The 21,753-nt window shown below is 38.7% G+C and overlaps 1 protein-coding gene across 6 annotated transcripts in view; it reads right to left on the bottom strand.

Annotated features, from left to right (window-relative positions):
• Nucleotides 1–21,753, bottom strand: part of HDAC9 (histone deacetylase 9) — a 947,449-nt gene that overhangs the window by 17,435 nt on the left and 908,261 nt on the right. For all 6 annotated transcript variants that reach the window (XM_074195439.1, XM_074195435.1, XM_074195433.1 and 3 more), the window contains one exon: nt 3,314–3,458. In XM_074195439.1, coding sequence (XP_074051540.1) covers nt 3,314–3,458 — 145 coding nt within the window. The remainder of the gene's footprint in view (nt 1–3,313; nt 3,459–21,753) is intronic.

Below are 21,753 nucleotides of genomic sequence, written 5' to 3'. Positions count from 1 at the left end.
ACATAATGGGAATATATTTTTTCAATAGAAAGTGCTGAGCTTTTCCTCTTCTTTATCCCTTTTGGGTTCATTTTTGATATCTTTCAGAGTATACCACATAATTTTAAATGTCACATTTGTAACTAAATCTAGGCATTTTTCTATTTCTTTACCTAATTTTGAGAATGATGGATCTTGTTTTCAGGGAATGGAAAGTCCTAGTATCCTGATTATTGAAAAGAATCGAAGCCTTTCTCAGTATGGGACAGACAGAACAGCCCATAACTTTACTCTCCCCTATTTTAGGACCTTACTCCTCTCTCAAGATAGAAAAGAAAATCCAACTGAAATGGAAATACTTATTTATATAAGACATTTGTGTTTTTCCTTCTCCTTTGAGGAAAAAAAAGTTTAGAACTACAGAAAATCATTCAAGCAAAATCTTTTCTTCCCTCTCTAACCTCTATCCCACTCCTAAAAAAGAAGTCATCATTATTGCATCCTGCCATCTAGAACAAATCAATGGAAATGATCCTGGTGTGAGACTAGGCAAGACAGAATGCATTTATTAATGAAGAATATATAATGCAGATATTATATACAGTATAAGGATCCTATGCCTCTTTTGCCTTCAGATAACTTTGTGGAACCACTAGGAAACTAAGGCTGCCTTAGGGGCAAACAGTCCTCACCAGCAAAGTCTTCTAATTTATTTTTAATCTTTATTTATTTAAGGCAATGGGGTTAAGTGATTTGCCCAAGGTCACACAGATAGGTAATTATTAAGTGTCTGAGGTCGGATTTGAACTCACGTCCTCCTGACTCCAGGTCCAGTGCTCTATCCACTGTGCCACCTAGCTGCCTCAAAGCCCTTTAGTTACCTAGCAATCAACAAGCAAAACTGGAGGAGTGCTTAGCACATAGTAGGAACATAATAAATATTAGCTGGCTGAAGCACTGCCCCAGGAAATCCAGAATCTGTTGGTGCCAAATAGTACTGAGGCTTTAGCCTACCTGTGACTTGTCATCACTAATAATTTTGAGCTGTGCATGGAATGTACTGAACTAATTACAATGCATTTCAGGCAGGCTTGGATTGGGGTTTCCTTCTATATATTAATAGAGTTCTAAATTATAACTCCTCATTTCCAGCTCTAAAGGATGCTGTCATTTACCTCAGTTTTACAGCCCTCAGATGACAGACAACTCACTGGATTTGACCATAAGGATAATTACAGTGCCTTTGGATTAGAAATTTGGGTTCAACCTGGAGCTTGGAGTAGCAGAGGGTTACTTCATCTAAACAAGTTTGTTCTCATGGGCTAGCTGCCTATACTGAGATCCCTTCCAAATGCTAATGTGGGACATTTTTTTTTGTAAATCCAATCTCTTTGAAACTTGGTATGGTCAGAAAAAAAAAACTGCATTGCAAGGAAATCTCTTGCTAAAAGCTTATACCGGTCTTTTGTCTTTAATCTATTTCCTGACCAGAAAAAGATGTTGAGTCCATTGAGCTCCAAAGAGCTAACTAAGAACAAGTTAGATGGAGAAAGCCGATTTTTTTTCCTTTCTTTTTCGTTTTGCTAAATAGATTTGTGTATTGTTGGGAGAAGAAAAAAAAGGCTTTCACACTATGCATTGTTTTGCAGAATTTTTATGACAAATGGGACTATGAGGGACTCAAAGAGCACAGACCGTGTGTTATATCCAGTGTGGCGGTGTGACCTTGAACTTTTACAGAAGTGTTACCTGACCCTGGATTCCCAAAGGCTGAGCCAAAGGAACTTGGGCTCTAGTAGACGCAGTTCAATTTCAGAAGCATCTCAAATCCTGGGCTTGCTATTGGGGATACAGGGATTAAAGACAAAGATAGTTCCTGCATTAAAGAAGGTCATATCGTACTTGGGGTGGGGAGCAAACAAATGATGCCCTAGTAACTAAGACAGTAATTTTGTTCCCTCTGAATGACTTTCTAGTGTTCTGAATGGAATTGGTATGCACATAAGAATGTGGGAGAACAGGGACCATATTTTTATCTGTCTTTCTATAATCATCATATCATAACAGGTTCTTAATGAGTGTATGCTTTTGATCCTCTTCTGCTGAAAGGATGATGATGATGAACTAGGGAAATCAGCAAGTGGTGTGGAGTTGACCTTAGAAGGAAGCTAAGAATTCTAGAAATTAGCAATAAGAACAGGACAAAATATTCACATGAGTGAATAAAAGCAGAAATGGAGGGAATGACAGGCTATGAATTAGAAATAACAAATGCCCTCCATGTGGACATCTGAATTGAGCTGGAGAGACTTTTAGTACAAGGCTAGTGATGATTGTCCATCGTTCAAGGATCAACCAAGCTAAACTCCGAGTTCACCTTACTAACCACCCCCCAAAGTTGTAGTTTTTGTATTTGTCGTATTTCTGTTGTAGCTGCAGTTGTTGCCTTTCTGACTGTAGCATCCACACCTCTTTAAGGTACTAAAGAAGCATTATATGCCTTTGCCATACACCAAAGAAACTTGGCATTTGAGCCATTCAAAGAAGACATGTGATTTTGCCAGTTTGTACTCCTTGCGGTCATAGAAGATTAATTTTAAAGATATATTGATGATGACACCATCCAGGGGATAATGATAACTTGTCTCAAATATATTACTAACAAACAACAGCCTATTACATCTGGTAATCTTTTTAACTATGAATTTTTCTTTGAAAGCCTAATCATGTGCAAAACAAAATTAAATCAAACCTATATTATATTCATGGGAACAAATATCTTCTTTTTTTTCAAGGAAAACATGGTTTTACCCATTCAATGTGCTATATAGGGTTGTTCTCAGTTCTTCCTACATTTTATATTTTAGTTATTCCATACATCAGTTATAAGTCTAGTCCCAACTTCCTTCCATTCTCTTCTTCCTTTGACTTTGCTACTGTTACTAACTTCCAAAATGCTACTTGTGTTGGGAACTAAAATTCCAACTTGAACATTAAAAGCAATATATAAGGGAATCAAAGACCTCATGTGGCTCTTTCCACAATCCTCAGTTGTCTTTCTCCAAGCTTGGTCTTAACACCCATCCATCCAAACACATCAATTTTGGGGGGGGCAGAATCCAAGTTTTCTATCTCTGGGTTTCACAGAAATGAATAAATGTTTTACATCACTGTGTTTGAGCAAATGACCTCAAGAGTTTGGAAGAAAACAAATCTGAATAGTTAGAGGCAAAAGAGAGGAAGTGGAAGGATATTCACCCCAAAGATTTGAAACAAAGAATGAGTGGGACTAACCCCACCTGACCTAAAGGCACTTCCAAAACTCAAGTCATACCTGTTGTCTTCCTTTGAAAAGCACTGATCCACATCCACTGAGAGGGAAGCCAAGGCAGACACAGTCTCAGTTTCCTCTTGTTCTTGTTCCTGAGTGCCAGGCAGAGAACAGCCTGAATACATTTCCACTGATTTCCAGTACTTGCCTAAAAGAAAGAAGAATGACAATCTATGGATGTTTGAACCTGAACAGACAGGAGCAGAACCATCCCCCCAGAACTAACACTCAGAGAATGGGGAATTAAAAATGTCTAGGCCCATTGCAGTTGTGGTTTCCCTGGGGAAAAGCAACTACATCAACTAGGATGGGATCTTATGCCATTAGAACATGGGCTGAGAGCATCTTTGGACTCAGAGTTACCTGGTTGACATTGGTTGGGTCAATGGAGAGCTCTAGAGAAAGTGAGGGTAAAGGCAAGACCAGAAATAGGGGATCATCTTTCCTTCCTTCCTTCCTTCCTTCCTTCCTTCCTTCCTTCCTTCCTTCCTTCCTTCCTTCCTTCCTTCCTTCCTTCCTTCCTTCCTTCCTTCTTTCCTTCCTTCCTTCCTTCCTTCTTCTCTCCTCCTCCTCCTCCTCCTCCTCCTCCTCCTCCTCCTCCTCCTCCTCCTCCTCCTCCTCCTCCTCCTCCTCCTCCTCCTCCTCCTCTCTTCTTCTTCTTCTTCTTCTTCTTCTTCTTCTTCTTCTTCTTCTTCTTCTTCTTCTCTCTCTCTCTCTCTCTCTCTCTCTCTCTCTCTCTCTCTCTCTCTCTCTCTCTCTCCCCCCTTCTCCTGTCTTTCTGTCATTCTCCTCTTTTTACAAAGTCCTAAATTTAAGTGAAAATAAAACCTTAACAAAGTTTGCAGGAAACAGCCCAGCAGCAGTGAGGGTGGCAGAAGAGTCAGGTTTATTAGTCCTGGATGTACTTTCCCCTCCAGCCTCAGGGTGTGGACTAGAACAATAAGTTATTGAAAACTTTTCTATAATCATGGATTCAGAGATATGCATACTGAGGGTATATATGTGTATTTTTTAGGTGGGGGGCCTTGCTGTAGGGAGTCCTTACTGAATTAAAAAATACATCAGGAATACAGTTGAAGGATCCAGGACTGGTCTTCTTACGTCTTCAAAGTTCTTCTTCCCCAAGCTGCTGCAGAAGCCCACAAAGCATTGGGGGAAGGGTGGTTATGATGAAGTGATGATCTGATCAGTCCCATAGAGAAGCATGTTAACAAAATCTCTGTGGTCCAGGCAGTGAAGGGGGTGGATCTGGCATGGTGACTGCTGCCTGGGGTATGATAATATCACAGATCCTTTACCTCAGATTCTACAAAAAGTTGGGGGATGAGCTCCCTGAGCTCAAGGAGGAGTAGAGTTATGGCTAGAAGAGACTGAGCTAATGGTCCATCAGAAGGGTATGACAAAGACAGTAGAGGTCACCAGGAAGGGTGCCATATAAATGTTTAAAGGGCAGTGCCTTGGAGGCAGGATACAGCAATGAACAGTAATTACAACAGTACTGGAAAAGGAGAATTCTTCCAAGTTCCAAGAGGGTCTGTTCCACCCCCATGCAACACACTGCACACCTAATTGAGGAAAAGCATGAAAGAATGCTTTTTTCCAAGGTAGGAAGTATTCCACATGCCTACAGGTTATTGGTACCCTGAGACAAAATTTCATTTATAACATATTAGTTAGAGCCATGAAAAGGAGAATTTGCCTGGACAGAATTAGTGACTAAACTTTGACCAAAAAACCTTGCCCTGAGCATAAGCACTTAGTTCAAGATCTAGGGACCACACAGTCTCTCTCTCTCTCTCTCTCTCTCTCTCTCTCTCTCTCTCTCTCTCTCTCTCTCTGTTTCTCTCTGTCACACACACAAACACACACACAATCCTTTCAACAACTGACATTTTTAATTTTTTTGACTGTGATTTTCTTTTGTTTAAAAACTTTTATATTGATCTGTCGACATCTGCCTTCTTACCTTCTCCACTCCCAAATATGTGAACAGAAGAAAAAACACAATTCATTACAAATATGTTTAGTCAACTAACACAGTTTTCCACTTTGCTCATACTACACACCAAAAAGGATCATCCCTCATCTCTCTATCAGAAGGTGGTGACATATTTCCTCATGAGTCCTCTGGAAACCTGATTAGTCCTTTCACTGATAAGCATTCAAGAAAATATTTTGTCAAATTGATGTATCATAAGTTATTCATCAATTCCCTAATTTGGGGGCTCTCTCAGATTCCATTCTTTACCACTTAACAAAAAAGCTATGGATATTTTTGTACATCCTTGGGGGTATGTTTCTCTGAAGACTCATTCTCCCTTAACTCACACCCCCTATATTTGCCCATTCCTTCTCCCCTCCTTTCCCTTTTCTTTCTGGATTAAGTGAAATCTATTTCTCAGTCCATCTCTCTCTGTGTATGTCTCTGTCTCTGTGTCTGTCTCTCTCTCTCTGTCTTTGCCTGTCTCTGTCACTCTGTCTCTGTATGTTTCTGTCTCTCTCTGTGTCTGTCTGTCTCTCTCTGTCTCTGTGTCTGTCTCTCTGTATTTTTTTCTACTTTGCCCAGTTCAGGTGAGGGTAAAGCTCAAGTGTCAGTTGCTAAGGATATCCCCAATTGCACACAGAATCTGTGAGATCATTTCTCTACATTTCCTTTCCCTTATAACTTAATATATTCATCTTCCTCTTTCTTTCATTTTTTTGAGATCTAGCTACAATTTTCAAGCCTTGTCTAATTGAACTACTTCTTTGAACCTTGATGATGACTGAGTTTAAAGGAAACCCATGGATCCTCTTCTCATATTTAACCATAAGCACTTTATCCTTGTTTAATCGCTACTCATTGTTCAGTCCAGTTATGTTTACATTTTTATGCTTCTCTTCACTCATTTGAATTTCAGACTTTCTCCTCATCTCTTTTCTTTTCATCATGAATGTTGGTAGTTAATTATTTTGTAGTCATGCTTCTGGATCCCATTTGCAATTTTCTTGCCAAAGATCCTAAAGTCATTTGTCATTTCTTTCTCTAATTCATTTTACAGGTGAGGAAACTGAGGCAAATAGGGTCAAGTGACTTGCCCAGGGTCACATAGCTAATATGTCTCTGAGGCTGGATTTGAATTTTCCTGATTCCAGGCCTAATGTTTTATCCACTGTGTCACCTTGCTACCCAGGAAAGCTTAGAAGTCCCCTAAATAACTGAAGTTTCATTTTTCTTCTATAGCATTGCATTCAGTTTTTCTGGGTAACTTATTCTTGGCTGTAAACTCAGATCTTCCTTATTGTGGCTTCTTGGTACTTGAATTCTTTCTTTCTGGCTGCTTGTGGCATTTTTTTTTCTTTGAACTGAAAACTCTGGATTTTGGCAATGATATTCCTGGTAGTTTTCATTTCAGAATCACTTATAGGAGGTGTCCAGTGGATTCTTTTTATTTAAAAATTTCCCTCTGTGTCTAAGAAGTCTTAGCTATTCCTTTTTTTACATTTCTTGAAACATAACATTTGGCTTCTTGGTTTTGGGGGGGATTTGGGGGTCATAAAATTTAGATAGCCAATAATTATTTTTTCATTAATCTATTTTCCAAGTCATTTGGTTTTTTCTATTGGTTACCTTATGTTTTCTTTTATATGTTCAGCTTTTTGACTTTGTTTTAATATTTCTTGTTGGCTCGTAGAGTCATTGACTTCTATTTGCTCCATTAGAATTTCAGAATTCTTCTGGCTTAGACAAGGTTTTATATCTGTTTGCTAAGAAATCATTTCTCTTTCCAGTACTTTATTCCAAGACTCTCATTTCTCTTCTATTTTTTCCCTTTAGTGCTCTCTTCCTATTTATTCTTTTAAAATTACCCCCTTACTTTTTCAAAAAGATTCTTGATTTGTCTCTTCTAGGAATTCTAGTTCAATTTATGCCCATCCCATGTTTTTCTCTGATGCACTGCTTATAGATGTTTTCAAGTCACTCTTTTCATTTGTGTTTAAGTTTTGAATGTCTCTTCCACCTTATTAACTCAAGATCTTGGCTCTGTGTCCTCAACAAAGTCCCTTTTAATTATAAAATGTTCTCCTTCTATTAATTCCATTTGCATTTATGCATATATTATACTTTTTATATTTTGTGTTTATATAAATATACATATATAAAATATATATTATAATTTATCGTATTTTATATAGACTCTTAGGGACATGTGGTTTCTATCTTTCTCCATAGAACTGGAAAATCTTGAGAGCAAAGACCATTTCATTTTTACTTTTATACTTCTAGCTCCTAGCCCAGTTTGACAAAAAATGTTCATTGTCATTTGTTCAGTTGATTTTCAGTTGTGTCTGACTCTTTATGACTCCATTTGGGGGTTTCTCAGCAGATATATTGGAGTAGTTTGCTATTTCTTTCTCTAGCTCATTTTACAGATGAGGAAACTGAAGCAGAGTTCAGTGATTGGTACAGGGTCACACAGCTAGTAAGTGCCTGAAGTCAGATTTGAACTTAGGACAATGAGTCTTTCTGATTCCAAGTCTGACATCCCTTGAGCTACCTAGTTACTCTTGATAAAAATAAATGAATAAATAAACAAAATAAAGTAGATACTTAATAAAATTATGATTGACCCCTTCGCTGCAACTCTTCCTTCTACTAAGCATCACTCACATCTGAGTTTGGAGTCTATAATGTCTCATGGAGAACCAGTCAAGACTCTGGACATTCACATGTAACACCATAGATTAGACTTGGATCTCCTGGCCTGGGGCGGGGGTCTGCCATGAATGAAAAAAAAACACAAAGGAAAAGGAGTCGCCATTTCCATTCCCCATGGGAGCAGTAGAAAAAGCATCTGGTTTTCTGTTCTTGTTTTATCCATCAGTTGGGGGTCTGTTAGCTGGAGTTAAGAAGATCTTTTGGACTGGAAAGGGAATGTCCTTACTTGAAGCACTGATATTATTTTTTATAGACTTCTAAAATTCTGAGTTTCATTTTATACAATATTACCAATAAACTTCAAGTGGATATTAAAGTTCATACTATTTTTATAAAAATTAGAAGAGAACAGACTCAGATATCAGTTATTTCTTTTATGGGGGTAGAAATCCTTAATCAAAGAAAGGATAGAAGTGATTACAAAAGATCGGAAAGATTATTTTAATTGAATGAAAATTAAAAAAACCTTTCGATCAAATAAGTATATCATGATAAGGAAGAAATTGTTGTATCTTTTATGTGCTTGTGTGGGGGAATTTGCTTTAGATAGTATGAGTCTGGTAATGATGAATCATTATCTGTATTTATTCCCTTTATAATATCTGGTATTCACTTATATGTGTCCTTGTCTCCCTTATTAGAATATAATCTCTTTGAGAGTAAAGATAGTTTGATTCTTTGTTTTTGTATTTTAAGTTCCTAATACTATCTAGAACACAGAAGGTCAATTTAATAAATAGTAGATGATACATTGCTAGCAAGTAACAGAAATGCTTAAGCCCTTAAGCCATTCCCTAAAATATAAATTGTCAATGAATATGAAGAAAGAGTTCTCAAAAGAATGACACACGATTAACAAAGATATGAAAGACAACTCCCATTCACTAATAATAAGAAAAATGAAGATCAGAACAATTTTGAGATTCCACCTTGCCCCCCAGAAAACTTGAAGTTATGACAAAATGTGGGAACAATCCATGTTGAAGGGCTTGTAGAAAGATAGGACAACTAATGCTCCCTCAGGGAAGTTGTGAATTGATCTAGCCATTCTGGAAAGCAATTTGGAATAATTCAAAGAAAGTGATGAAAATTTTCCTACCCTATCATTCAGATATTTTACTGGCAGAAATGCACCAAGGTTGTAAATAACTGAAAATTGCCCTATCCACATGAAAATATTTCGATTAATGCTTTTTTGGATTTAGCAAAGAACTGGAACCCAAATATCACTGTAACACATGAATATAATTGAATGTTGCTTTGCTGGCAGAATGATATATGATAAATTCAGAGTTGTATAGAAAGTCAAGGGAAATTATATAAAGTAAGCAGAGTTTACAAATACACATAACGGTTTCACAAACGTAAATGGAAAGAACAACAACAATGAAACAAGTGGAACCAAATGGAATCAACTGCTAATAACCAAGGTTGGCTTCAATGAAAAGATGTGAGGATGGCTATCCCTTCCTTGAAGGGGGGAAAGGGAGGGTAGTTGGAGGTGTGAAACTTGGGTAAATAATGTTTTTATTTCCTCAATTGTGGATGTATTTTTTACTAAACTGTTGATTTTTACCTTTGTTATAAAGGATGGCTCAGAGAGATGTGGCAATGCAGAGATGTGGAAAATGTAGTTGAGGAAAATCCAAAATGTATCCATGAAAAACCATTCACAAAACCTTAGATCTTGTGTCCTTGAGTTAGAGATGTAAGCAATGTAGTCAATGATATAAAAGGGGAATCTTTCCTCTTAGAATGGAGGTTGAGTCAAGAAACTGATCAATGCCAATCCTAGTCCATGATAGTAATCTGGGACTCACCTTTGTTGGCAAAAACAAAGTAGTGTCACAGCAGTGTCACTGAACCTAAAAGATATCCAAGTTTTTTTCAGGTTATTGGGTGAAAGACAAGATCTGTGGGGTAATGTATAGGGATAACATATTCCATGGTCCTATTAATGAATGGCATTCCCGTAGGGCCCCTAAGTAGCGCATTCTCAATATGTTTTAAGGTGTTCAAAGTATGCTCCCCCCCCCCACTAATACTCTGACACATCTCTTCTATGTAATCAAAATTGTATTTTCCAGGTAAGTCTCCAAAATCTGAAGGAAATTTCTTCTGATGGAAGTATAGCATGGTGGAAAGAGGATTGAATTTGGAGTCAAAAAAGCAAGACTAGAATTTTCTGGGTTGTTTTTTTTTTGTTTCCTGAGAGAATTTAAACAATTTGCTTCATTCCACTAGGTCTGAGTTGATATCTCATCTGTGAAATGTAGCCTTTGAACTAAAGGACTTTGGAGGTCTCTTCAAGACTCTTAAGTCTTTGAGAAAATGAGGAGGGGGAGGAGGAGGAAAATGGGGATGATGATGATGATGATGATGATGATGATGATGAAGAGAAGGAGGAGGAGGAACAAGAGGAGGAGAAGGAGGAGAAAGATCGTATGGCTTCAAGTCTATCAATCTTGCTTTCCAACAGGCCCACTTCCTCTTCTGGCACATTTAAAACAAAAGTCAATCATATTTGAATGATGTGTCACTTTCCAGGAACATGACTATGAAACCAATGTTTAGAACATTTCTTTCTTTAGCTGTGTCTCACAATTGCCAAGATGTGGTCACAAAGAGAGGGGATGGATCTGGAGTTTCTCTCCTCACTTTCTCCATCCCCAACTAAAAGAATGAAAGGTAAAGGGAAGCAGACCTTTTATCTTCGAATACAAACTCCTATATCTCTAGAGGCACTCAATGGACCTTAGCAAGTAGAGTTCCAGCACCCCCAACTGATCTGACTTTCACTTCCCTTTGCAATATTATTTCATCTCAGATAGACTTCTCTCACTATGCTCCATACATACCATTTTCACATTTTCTCTTATTTCCTTTCCTTTGCACAGTCTGTTCTCCACATATTGCATCTTCATCTTACTCTTTAAACCCTTAGCTTCCTTCCAGAATTCAGATACTATGGGGCTTTTCCTGATCAACCTAGCTAATATTCTCTTTAAAATTCCTTTGTATATACTTTGCCCTTTTATCATGCTATCAATCTTGAGATAAGAGGACCCTGAGTTCAAGTCCTGTCCTTGACACTTATTGACTTCATGATCATGGGCATCCCCCTTCACCTCTCAGTGGTCTCGGACTGAGGTGACTCTTTCAACAAAAGACACAGCAGATCAAGTTACAACTTGGATCTGGAAAGAGAGCTCTGCCCTATCATTGAAAGGTCTAAGCCTTTAGGAAGGTAGGAAGGGGGAAGGTCCCCATGATCCTGTGGTTCTCCTGTTACCTTGTAATGGAAGCAAGGTAGCCTTGGTGGTGAACTCTTTTTTTAAAATGTATTCAAGGCAATGGGGTTAAGTGACTTTCTCAAGGTCACACAGCTAGGCAATTAAGTGTCTGAGTCTGAATTTAAACTCAGGATCTCCTGACTCCAGGGTCAGTGCTCTATCTACTGTGCCACTTAGTTGCTCCTTGGTGGTGAACTCTTGATCAACACTCTCCAACTGGCATCAGATGATTCCAGTGTGGTGAGATTATATATATATATGCCAGCTAGTGCAGGTTGCTATTCCCTGGGCTTCCTTTGCCTCCTTTATTTGTTCTTTCCTGTTCTTAAGTGAATTAGCATCTGAAGTGGCTGTGGCCAGGATTGGAGATGTTATGGGGAGTTTTAAAGGTCTAAAGGTTTCAAGAGAATTCAGACAAATGTAGGTACTGAATGGGACAGTAGAGGTGCATGTGCGTGTTTTTGTGTGTGTGTGTGTGTGTGTGTGTGTGTGTGTGTGTGTGACAGAGAGAAACAGAGAGAGAGACAGAGAGAGAGAGAGAGAGAGAGAGAGAGAGAGAGAGAGAGAGAGAGAGAGAGAGGATTTCTTGGCAATTATTTCCATATTTTTGGAGTTGGCTACTAATAAGGAGAGTTCCAATCCCAATCTGAGTGTTTTACCAGAAGAGCTGTAAAGACAGTGCTGAACTGAGATGAAACGTAAATGTCTTTAAAAGTATTGTAAATTGTTTTGTGCTCTAATGAGGTTAAGAATTAAGTCCTAGCAGAATGGAGAAGTGTTTCTAAATTAAATGACTACATTTTGATTAATTTGTTCTTTTAATCCGCACTTGTGAGTTTTCTCTGTTTAGCATTGCTTTTGTAAGAAGGAAGAAATTGTTTTATGTTCTCATTCATACTCTCAATTGGGGAACCATTTGACTTCCTCTTTGTGGAGTCCTTTACATCTGAGACTTCACCAATTTCTTTTGAGAGCAATCGGACGGGTATCTTAAGGTAGTAAAGAGAAGGAGACAAGACAAGGTTTTTCTTAGCCTAAATCTGGTCCACACCCAATGCCTGGGTACAAAAAAAAACCTCCCAGTTAGGACCCTGAGCCACTGTATGGTATGGTAGCACTTCTGTCAATGCTAGACCCACCCTCAGGAAATAACAAGTTCAAGCCAAGTTAAAAAAAAAAAGTGCTTTCCATCTATTCATCTATATGTGTACTCTAGCTCTCCAATAATATACAATTCCTTTGAAAACAGGGATTGTTTTGCCTCCCTAGCACCCAACAGAGGGCCTAATAAATATTTATTAAAGTGAAAGCTAATGTCACCTATCCCAAACCCAATTGTTCCAGAGATAGAATGAGACATGGGCACAATCCAACCCACAATCAGAGATACAATTCACACTTTGTCCTCCAGTCTGGCTTCTAGGTTCTCTGAATGACAGGGACCTTGGGGGCATGAAAATAATACACATTTAGTCAACATGGGGCTCAGTGATGATGAAGCATTCAAAGGTTGGTTCCATTTCTGATGCTTGCAAGTCACAGCTAGGAAATGGAATTTGCCAAGGATTCTGAAAGCTGCTCTATGAACAATGCAGATCTTTTGACATGGATCATAAATTTAGACATTAAGGAGATATACTTCTGGGAGCAAGGATGACTGCATTACGTCCCTATCACCAACCCCATAATTTATGGGATTTAGCATAAAGAAATAGATGGATAAGAAACTCATACTTGTTGGTATGCAACTTATGCCCCCACCCAAAATACGATATGGACGGGGGTTGAATTTTGGGTTTCTCAAGGGGTCTGATCAATGGCCTATCCCACCATGCTCCTCAGTCAATCCATCAATCAACATTTATTAAGTGCCTAACATGTACCAGATATTATGCTAAATATGAGGGATTTTCTTTTTAAAAAAGGCAAAAGGCAGTCCAATGACTAACACAAGGGTGATCTTAAGAGTCCCACCTTTAGTCCCCATTCCCCACACACCTCCCTTAACATCTCAAAGATGCTTTTAGGAAACCACCTGCAGAGGATGACCCCACATCTCAATAGTATTACTTGACTAATCCACTGAATATCACACACCAAAAAACAGTAGCAAGATAGTAACTTGCTCTGACTATTTCTGTCTGAAAACCAATTAGAATTCAGAGAGTATACAATGCAGAAAGAATAGGAATGAAAATGTGTGTCTGGATTTGTGGTGTTGGAAAATTCTAGTGTGGGGACTTCTTTCTTCAACTCAGATTACCAATTCTTGTGGAGGTTTCATTCTCCAAGATTTGTTGGGAGCATTGAGAGTTTATGTTTTGTCCAGGGTCACATAGCTAAAGTGTGTCAAAGGTGGGACTTGAACCTAGGCCTTTCTCACCCAAAAGACACTTTCCCTATCTATTCATTATGCCTTACTACCACTTCTCTCCTTCCTCTATTGCCTCTTCTTTCATCATCATCATCATCATCACCACCATCATCATCATCATCATCATCATCATCTTCTTTTTCTTCTCCTCCTTCTCCTCCTCTTCTTCTTTCTTGTCTTTCTTATTCTTCTGTGCTTACTATACACTTAGCATTGCCGTGACAACTATATGGAGAATATCATCTGCAAATTAAGAGTTACATGGAAACATCCTGTGATTCTCAGGGTATGGCAACAAAATACAAAAATAATTCCTCCTTTGAAATGTCCTTTATTTCTTCATTTTTAATTTAAAGCAAGTTCTCACAACTGGTAAGTGGCAGAGGTAGCCCTATAATCCATCTCATTTATTTATCACTAATTATAGTCTACCACACTCCTCTAATCTACAGAGAGGAAACGGTGCCATGTACTGTGGGGAAATAGAGGGAAGAACAAATATGCCCAAGTCCTTATTTTTCCCTCCTGAAAGATAACCAGGGTGCTTCGATTTCTAAGCAAAGCCTAAATGCAGGTGAACTGACGCATTTGTAGGAATAGTACCTCATGATTATTCTATGTATAGTCTTGGAAATTACCCAGCATGAGTAACAGGGTCTACTTGGCCAGAAGAAAGGAATGTTCAGACTCCTGGTTGTGTTGCTAGTTTGTCTCCTTTGGGACAGGGTTGGTTGGTGAAGTCAGTGGAGAAGGGCCAGGCTGTTAATCAGATTTTTTTTTCTTTTTTTCAGGTCCTAGTATGACCTGTATTCAACTCTATTGAGGAGTAAGCATCTGGCTTCCCCATTCCCAGAACTAATCAAATCTGGATGAAGGAGATGGACTTTGAGGATGAATGACAGTTAGCATCTTTATAAGTAACTGAGCTTCCATTTCTCAACTTCTCCCTCCCCCTAGCCAAGCAGGGAACATTTACATTCGACAGGGAGAAAATCCAGATTGTTTCTAAGCAGAAAGGAATTTGTATACATTTCTGCTTGAGGAAAATTGTCCAATATTCTTACCTTATGGGAATACATGCAAAGTTGAAAGGGTTGTTTCCCCAAGCAGGCATGCAGAATGGACTGCATAAATCATCCCAGGAGCCTCGCCCAACTCCATGCCTCCCTACTGAGACAGACACAAACTCCTTTTCTCCTTTTCCCCCACCTACTTCCCCCCCTTCTGCCTTTCCCTTCCTTCTTCTTTTCTCTTTGCTCCACTTACACTTCATTTTTCTCTTTCCTGATCTGTCTTTGCTCCTCTGTCTCTTACTTTTGAGGAGGAAGTACATTATGCTGGAGGTAAAAATCAAAAGCCAGTCAGGTTGAAATTTGCTTCAGATTGATTAGTTGTGGGATCGTGGATAATTTAAGTGACTTTTCTGAGCCTTAGTTTTCTTCTCTGTAAAATAGGTCATGGATTTAGAGTAGCAAGAGACCTTAGAGGCCATTTAATCCAATGCCCCTGTTTTGGAGAAAAGTCAACTGAAGTCAAGATAGGCTAAAGGATTGGGCTAACTTAGAGAAGCAAGTTTCAAAATTGGGATTTCAAACTCCAAACTCTCAATCTAAACCCGACTCTTTCTATAAGGATAAGAATAATGAGGAGCTCCATGTATAGAACAAACATGTTTTACATTCATCAGCTGTCATCTTCTCATTATATTAATCCATTAGCATTTTTAAAAACACCTACTAGATAGGCTAAACCCTGGGGGGTGGGGAAGACAAAAGATGGTTTCTAGCCTGAAATGACTTGCTGTCCAGTAGGGAAAAAACAAAATAAAAGCAACTATGAATCAAAAGAGACATACAGGATAAATCAAGGATAGTCAAGAAAAGGAAGGCACTGGTGAATCAAATGTTTTGATTATATCAAAAGAGATAATATACATAGAACACTGAAAACTTTAAATACATTTCAATGTTGGCTGTTAGAATGTAAATGAATAGCTGAGGATTTATTAAGCCCTTATCATGTACCAGACATTGTGTGAAGTGTTGAGATTTCAAGAAAAAAACCGATGAAATTCCTTGCCCTCAAGAAGTATACATTCTAATGGGGGAAACAACACAGCTGCCCATTTAATGCATACATCTGCAGAAATATGTATGTATATCTAGTTGGAATGGAAAGGGAAGAAATAAGAATCAAAAGAAGGGGAACTGAGGGCTAAGCCTTGGAAACAGAGCCAGCAAATTGCTGTCCTATAGTCTCACATTCTAACTGGGGAAGTATGATGGAGGGCTCAAGTTCATGTTCAGTCCATGGTAGATGAAAAGAACAGGTCGTGGAGACACAGGGAAAGGAGACGGACAAATGGTGAGGTCAATGACCTTGGGGAATAACATCAGGACTCCCGAGAGAGCAATGGCTCCAAGGGTTAAGAGTGGAGTGGGCTCAGGGATTCTTTCAACAGAGGTCGGGCTATGGGTGTGAGCACTCAACTGATTGTAGGTGCTCTGTCCTGGTGAAATAATGAAAATTGGATTGGGGAAAGGAAAAAGTTCGTAACTTCCTTCGATGCCAATAATAATGCTAGTCCATCTTGAGTCTACTAGTTGGGGAGATGAGGAGGGCTGAGTGATATCGGCTTCCTGTTGCTATCTGGATAGTTTGTCTAGGGGACCAGAAAAAAAGAAAACAAGAGATCAATCAAAATAATTTCTTAAGAACTGTCTGTGTGCTAGCCACTGTATCAAATGCTGGTAGTACAAAGGAAAAAGCCAAAATAGCATGTTCTTTTTTTCCCAAAATATCATGTTCTTAAGGACTTCTCATTCTAATGGGAATGATTGGTGAGATGGAAAGAAATGAAAATATTTATATAGCAAAGAAATCCTGTACATATCGCATGGGATGGTGTATTAATCAACCTAATAAGGCATATTGGGGTTTTAATATAACTAAGGTATAAACAATTGGACCTGATTTAATTAAAGTCACATCTCAATTGACCAAAAATGCTTGGTGGAAGTGACTTTTCTTTTTAAGCATCATTTCTGGTTAACTATGGGTGAAGCAGGAAACATTTGAAATTGAATATCACTCTTCCCAGAATTAGTGCATAGACTCACCTGACGTCCTACAGTAAATTAATGAAAGACCCAGCTTTCAGGCCCAGAACTCCTGACCAAATACAGTCCTTATAGGATCTGAGGGTCAAGCAACTAGAGCCATAAAGAGCCTTAAAGTTCACCTATCCAACTCCACCATTTTACAAATAAGGAAGCTGAGACCAGTAGTGATCAAGGAACTTGCTGAAGGTCACACAGACAGCAATTGATAGAGATGAGATTTAGACTAACATTCTATAGCCACAAAATAAAAAAAGAACAATAACAAAACAAATAAACAAAAAGCAAAAAAAAACCCCTATATTCTCAAAGTGCTCACGTCCTAATTGGGGAAGTAGAGGATGGCGGAGGGCTCAAGTTCATGTTCAGTCCATGGTAGATGAAAAGAACAGGGAAATCCGAAGGACAAATAGTAAGGTCAATGACCTTGGGGAATAACAGCAGTGTCTATCATGAGGCCTCCCAAGTGCCTTGGGTCAGAATCTAGAAGGGTTTATTAGGATTCAAAATGATAGATTTCTACTCTATGACTTATTTTCTACCACCACCATTCCCTAGCCCCTGGTCCTCATATCTTCTAGAGGTAGAGTACTAAACACAACCACAATGTAATCAATATTTTGATTAAGAATATGGATTAATTGAATTTTCCAATTTTTTTCTTTCTCTATAGTTGGTTTTTAGTGCCTAAATCCAGAGAAAATACTAATTTCCACTGGGACAGCGAAGTTATTTTCTTGCCCATGTACACTTGTTTTTAAAATAAATGCATGAGAAATAGGAGGCATTCTTGACTTGGTGAATGCTGTTGGGTATGAGTATTTCTTTGTCTTAGTTTCTTTGGTTTTTGGTAGAGACTGAATCCACAGCCCTGTAGAGAGAGAAATCTTCACTGAAGTGAAAGAGGATGATTTTATACCCATTATAAAGCCCTGCAGTCTTTTGTTCTAACACAGGGAGCCTTAACTGCTCATAGAAACATGAATCTTTGAGCTTTTAATTACCCATATGTTTGAAAATGGGAAATTCTTGATTATGTGGTTAGACCATGGACAATAAATACTAAAGTGAACATCTGCCTTCATTGACTCGGGGACCCGGCATGACTGATGATTAGAATATCTGAATGTGTTTTCCTCTAGCACTTGCTTTAAAGTAAATCTAACCCAACTTAAGAAAAAGCAATAAAAATTGCATTCCTAGGAAAAGGTTGTGAGATCCTCCAAGGAAGTGGCATTGTGTCCTTTTAGATTAACTCTTCGGTGAGAGTTAAGCATAAGCATGGGATTCTGCCAGATTTGTAAAGTTCAGCATGGACCGGAAGACAGATAAAACGTGATAGGGTCAAGAGGAAGCTGGGCATGGATCCTGTCCCTTGAGAGTGACTAACTCTATTCTCCACTGTGATGCTCACCTTCATTAATGTGAAGTAAGTATAAACATATAACCATCATGTATACTAACACATAGGAGGCCCAGAAGGGCCTCCTATAGAAGATGGTGCTTGATCAGGAAACTAGGAATACTAAAAAGTGGAGATAAGAAAGGAAGGTATTTCGGGTCCTACGGTACAGGGGGGGAGAATTCAAGAATGGTCATATCTTTCCCCTGTATTTGCTCCTTCCTTTGTTGCTTCTCAGCTTCTCTAAAATGGTCTAATTCTTGGTCAGCCATTGGGGCCCCAGGATTTGTCCAAATATCAAGCTAGACAGTAAGGAAAAATGGGGAAATTCAGATTTTACCTTCTTTTCCAAATTTATGCAGCAAGAAATTTCCAAGTTAATAATCAGGAATTACTTTGGAGGGAAGCTTCTTTTTCTACCATTCTGGAAGACAGTAATTCACACATGTTAAAACATTTCATACACTATATAGTATAGTCTTTCCTGTACTCTATTTACAAATCATAGCTTGGTACAGGACCTGGCACAGAGTGGACGATTATTAAATCTCCATTTCCTTTCTTAATTCTTTCTTTCTTTGCTTATCCCTTTCTTTCTTCCTTCTCTCCTTCCCACCCTCTTTAACAACTTTCCTACCTTGCTTCTTTTTATATGAGTATGAAATCAGCTGAGCAATATCATATCTACATTGAAAGGTTGTAGAGTATAAAAATATTGATGGAAACATGTCTGGGTTAAAAAAAGGCAGATGATTTGGTTGGAAGAATGTGCATCTTTCTAAAGGGGAGAGAAATAAGGAATCTGATGGAGTTCTGGGTTTGCTATCATTTGCAGAATCATTGGAGCACCCGTTACTATTGTTCTTAAATGTGATCTGGTAGTAAACATATACGAATGGATTTGAGCCTTTCAAAAACCTCATGAGGGAGAGAATAAGAGACGGCCATTTTTCTAATTTCTATCAAGCCTTATCATGTGATCAGGTATCCTGGTTTAGTAAGACTCTTAGGTGCATAGCTGCCTGTATATGACCAGGGACAAAGTATGAAATAGAGTACAGGAAGTATTATACTATAAAAGTATGAAAATACTAGATATAGTATAGGAAATGCTATGCTATAAAATATTAAATAGAGTACAGGAAAGACTATACTATATAGTGTATGAAATGTTATAACATGTGTGAATTACTGTCTTCCAGAATGGTAGAAAAAGAAGCTTCTCTCCAAAGTAATTCCTGATTATTAACTTGGAAATTTCTTGCTGCATAAATTTGGAAAAGAAGGTAAAATCTGAATTTCCCCATTTTTCCTTACTGTCTAGCTTGATATTTGGACAAATCCTGGGGCCCCAATGGCTGACCAGAATTAGATCATTTTAGAGAAGCTGAGAAGCAACAAAGGAAGGAGCAAATACAGGGGAAAGATATGACCATTCTTGAATTCTCCCCCCTGTACCTTAGGACCTCGACAACACTCTCACCTAAAGGCTCTTTAAACAGGCTAAACTGATACCCATCCAATGACCTGGATGAGACTCTATTTCCTTGTATAATCTCCTTACATTGGTTAAGTTCAGAAATAGAAAAGGGTCAGAAGGAAAGGGGTAATGTTGCCATAGGGTCCATGAGTACAGGCAGCTGCCAGGCAATGGGCCAATGCTAATGAGAGACTTAGGCACCTGCACACCCTCAGCTGGGGGGCTCCCCCCTCAAACCAAAGCTCACATACAGCCTGTCAGCACCTCACCATGTGCCTGGGGACTCAGCTTTCTGGGAACCCCACTGAATGGTTCCCACATGCTTTGGGGCCTGCTTCAGCACATTCTCATCATTTTCAGATAGCACAAAAGAACCCTTCAGAACCAAGTCGGGGATGGGGTGGGGAGCTGAAATCAGAACACCTCCCCAGACTTAAAGGAAGTCTAGGGTGGACCACTCACAGTGAAAGAAAAACTCTGCAGGTAAACAAATTCTAACTTCAGTAGCCAGAGCCAAGGCATTGAAAGTTGGTCTAAGGTCCTAAAAAATTAACAACAAATCATAAATCTGAAAATTGGAAAATCATGTACTTCCCTGAAAAGACTTTGGAATTAATTGACCTGATTTTGAATTCCCCCCCCCCCTTACCTCAGTCAGGACTGTGTCTTCATTTCATCATCTATAAAATGAGATACTTATAGCAGAAGGTCTCTAAGCATCTTTCCAACTCTAGATCGATGACACCATGAATTCATTTTGAAAGTCAGATTACATTCTTCCACTTTGAAACAATATACATAAGGCTTGTCCTGATTCCCACAATTGCTGATGCCCTCCCTGGCTCTTTGAATATATGTGGTATTTAGTTATTGGCAGACATATTGTCTTCCCCCCCCAAAAAAAATGTAAGTTCCTTGAGGACAGGTAGTATTTGACTTTTGTCTTTGTATTGGCAGCACCCAGGTCATTGCTAGGCAATATATTTGATACTTTATTGATGCCTTCTGATTGGTTTGATCCACCCTGGTTTGAGATGCAAAACTATAAAAAGGGAAGACCATGAGGGCATAGAGGAAATAACTCTAATCTGGAATCATGAGTTCCAATCTCACTTTAGCTAGTTCTTCAGAGGAGCTGGTGGGGTCATTACCATTCTCTTGGCTCATTTTCTCATCTTTAAAACAAAAAAATATTGAATAAAATGATTTCCCAACTCCCTTCCATCCCAAGTCTCTGTTCATTAAAACAGATATTAGAAGTCATGCATAGTGATTGGCAAATGGAAAAGAGAATTAATAATAAAAATAATGATAATAGTTACTACCATTTCCATAGCTCTTATCCTGTACCAGATCCTCTGCTAAAGACTTAAAGCTTACTATCTCACTTGATCCTCACAACAACTTTTAGAAATCAATGTTTTTAATCTCCATTTTATAGTTTAGGAAACTGAGGTAGAGGTTAACTGATTTGCACAAGGTCCCACAGCTACTAAGTTTCTGAGATTGGATATGAACTTGGTTCTTCCTGTCTCCAGGTCCAACACCATTTTATTAATAATCTATCTACCTTGGGGGCGGCTAGGTGGCACAGTGGATAGAGCACCAGCCTTGGAGTCAGGAGTACCTGAGTCCAAATCTGGCCTCAGACACTTAATAATTACATAGCTGTGTGGCCTTGGGCAAGCCACTTAACCCCATTGCCTTGCAAAAAACCTAAAAGAACCTAATCCATCCACCTGCCTTAGGTTAGGTAAGAGATGGCATGGGAGGAGGGGATTCATGCAGAGACTAGATCTGATATGAAACATAGCTTCAGAACAGGAGAGACTCCCAGAACCGTACAACTTGACTGGTAAGTGAGCACATTTGTTTCATCACCTTCTCATTAGCTCAGTCAACTTACTACTGCCTGAGAATGTGCCTGCAATGATAATGGGGCAGAGGGTCCTAGAATAGCCAAGTTGGGGAAGAGATGAAAAGATCATCCAGCTAGGATGGGAGGTGGGAGACCCAGATTCTCAGTACAACTTTTTCAATAATTAAATTTAATGCGTTAAGATTGTAAGGTGTGTA

The sequence above is a fragment of the Macrotis lagotis genome, chromosome 7 (genome assembly GCF_037893015.1).
Source record: "Macrotis lagotis isolate mMagLag1 chromosome 7, bilby.v1.9.chrom.fasta, whole genome shotgun sequence".
NCBI lineage: Eukaryota > Metazoa > Chordata > Mammalia > Peramelemorphia > Peramelidae > Macrotis > Macrotis lagotis.
Note: the sequence above shows the minus strand (reverse complement) of the source record. Positions and strands in the feature narration are given on the sequence as shown.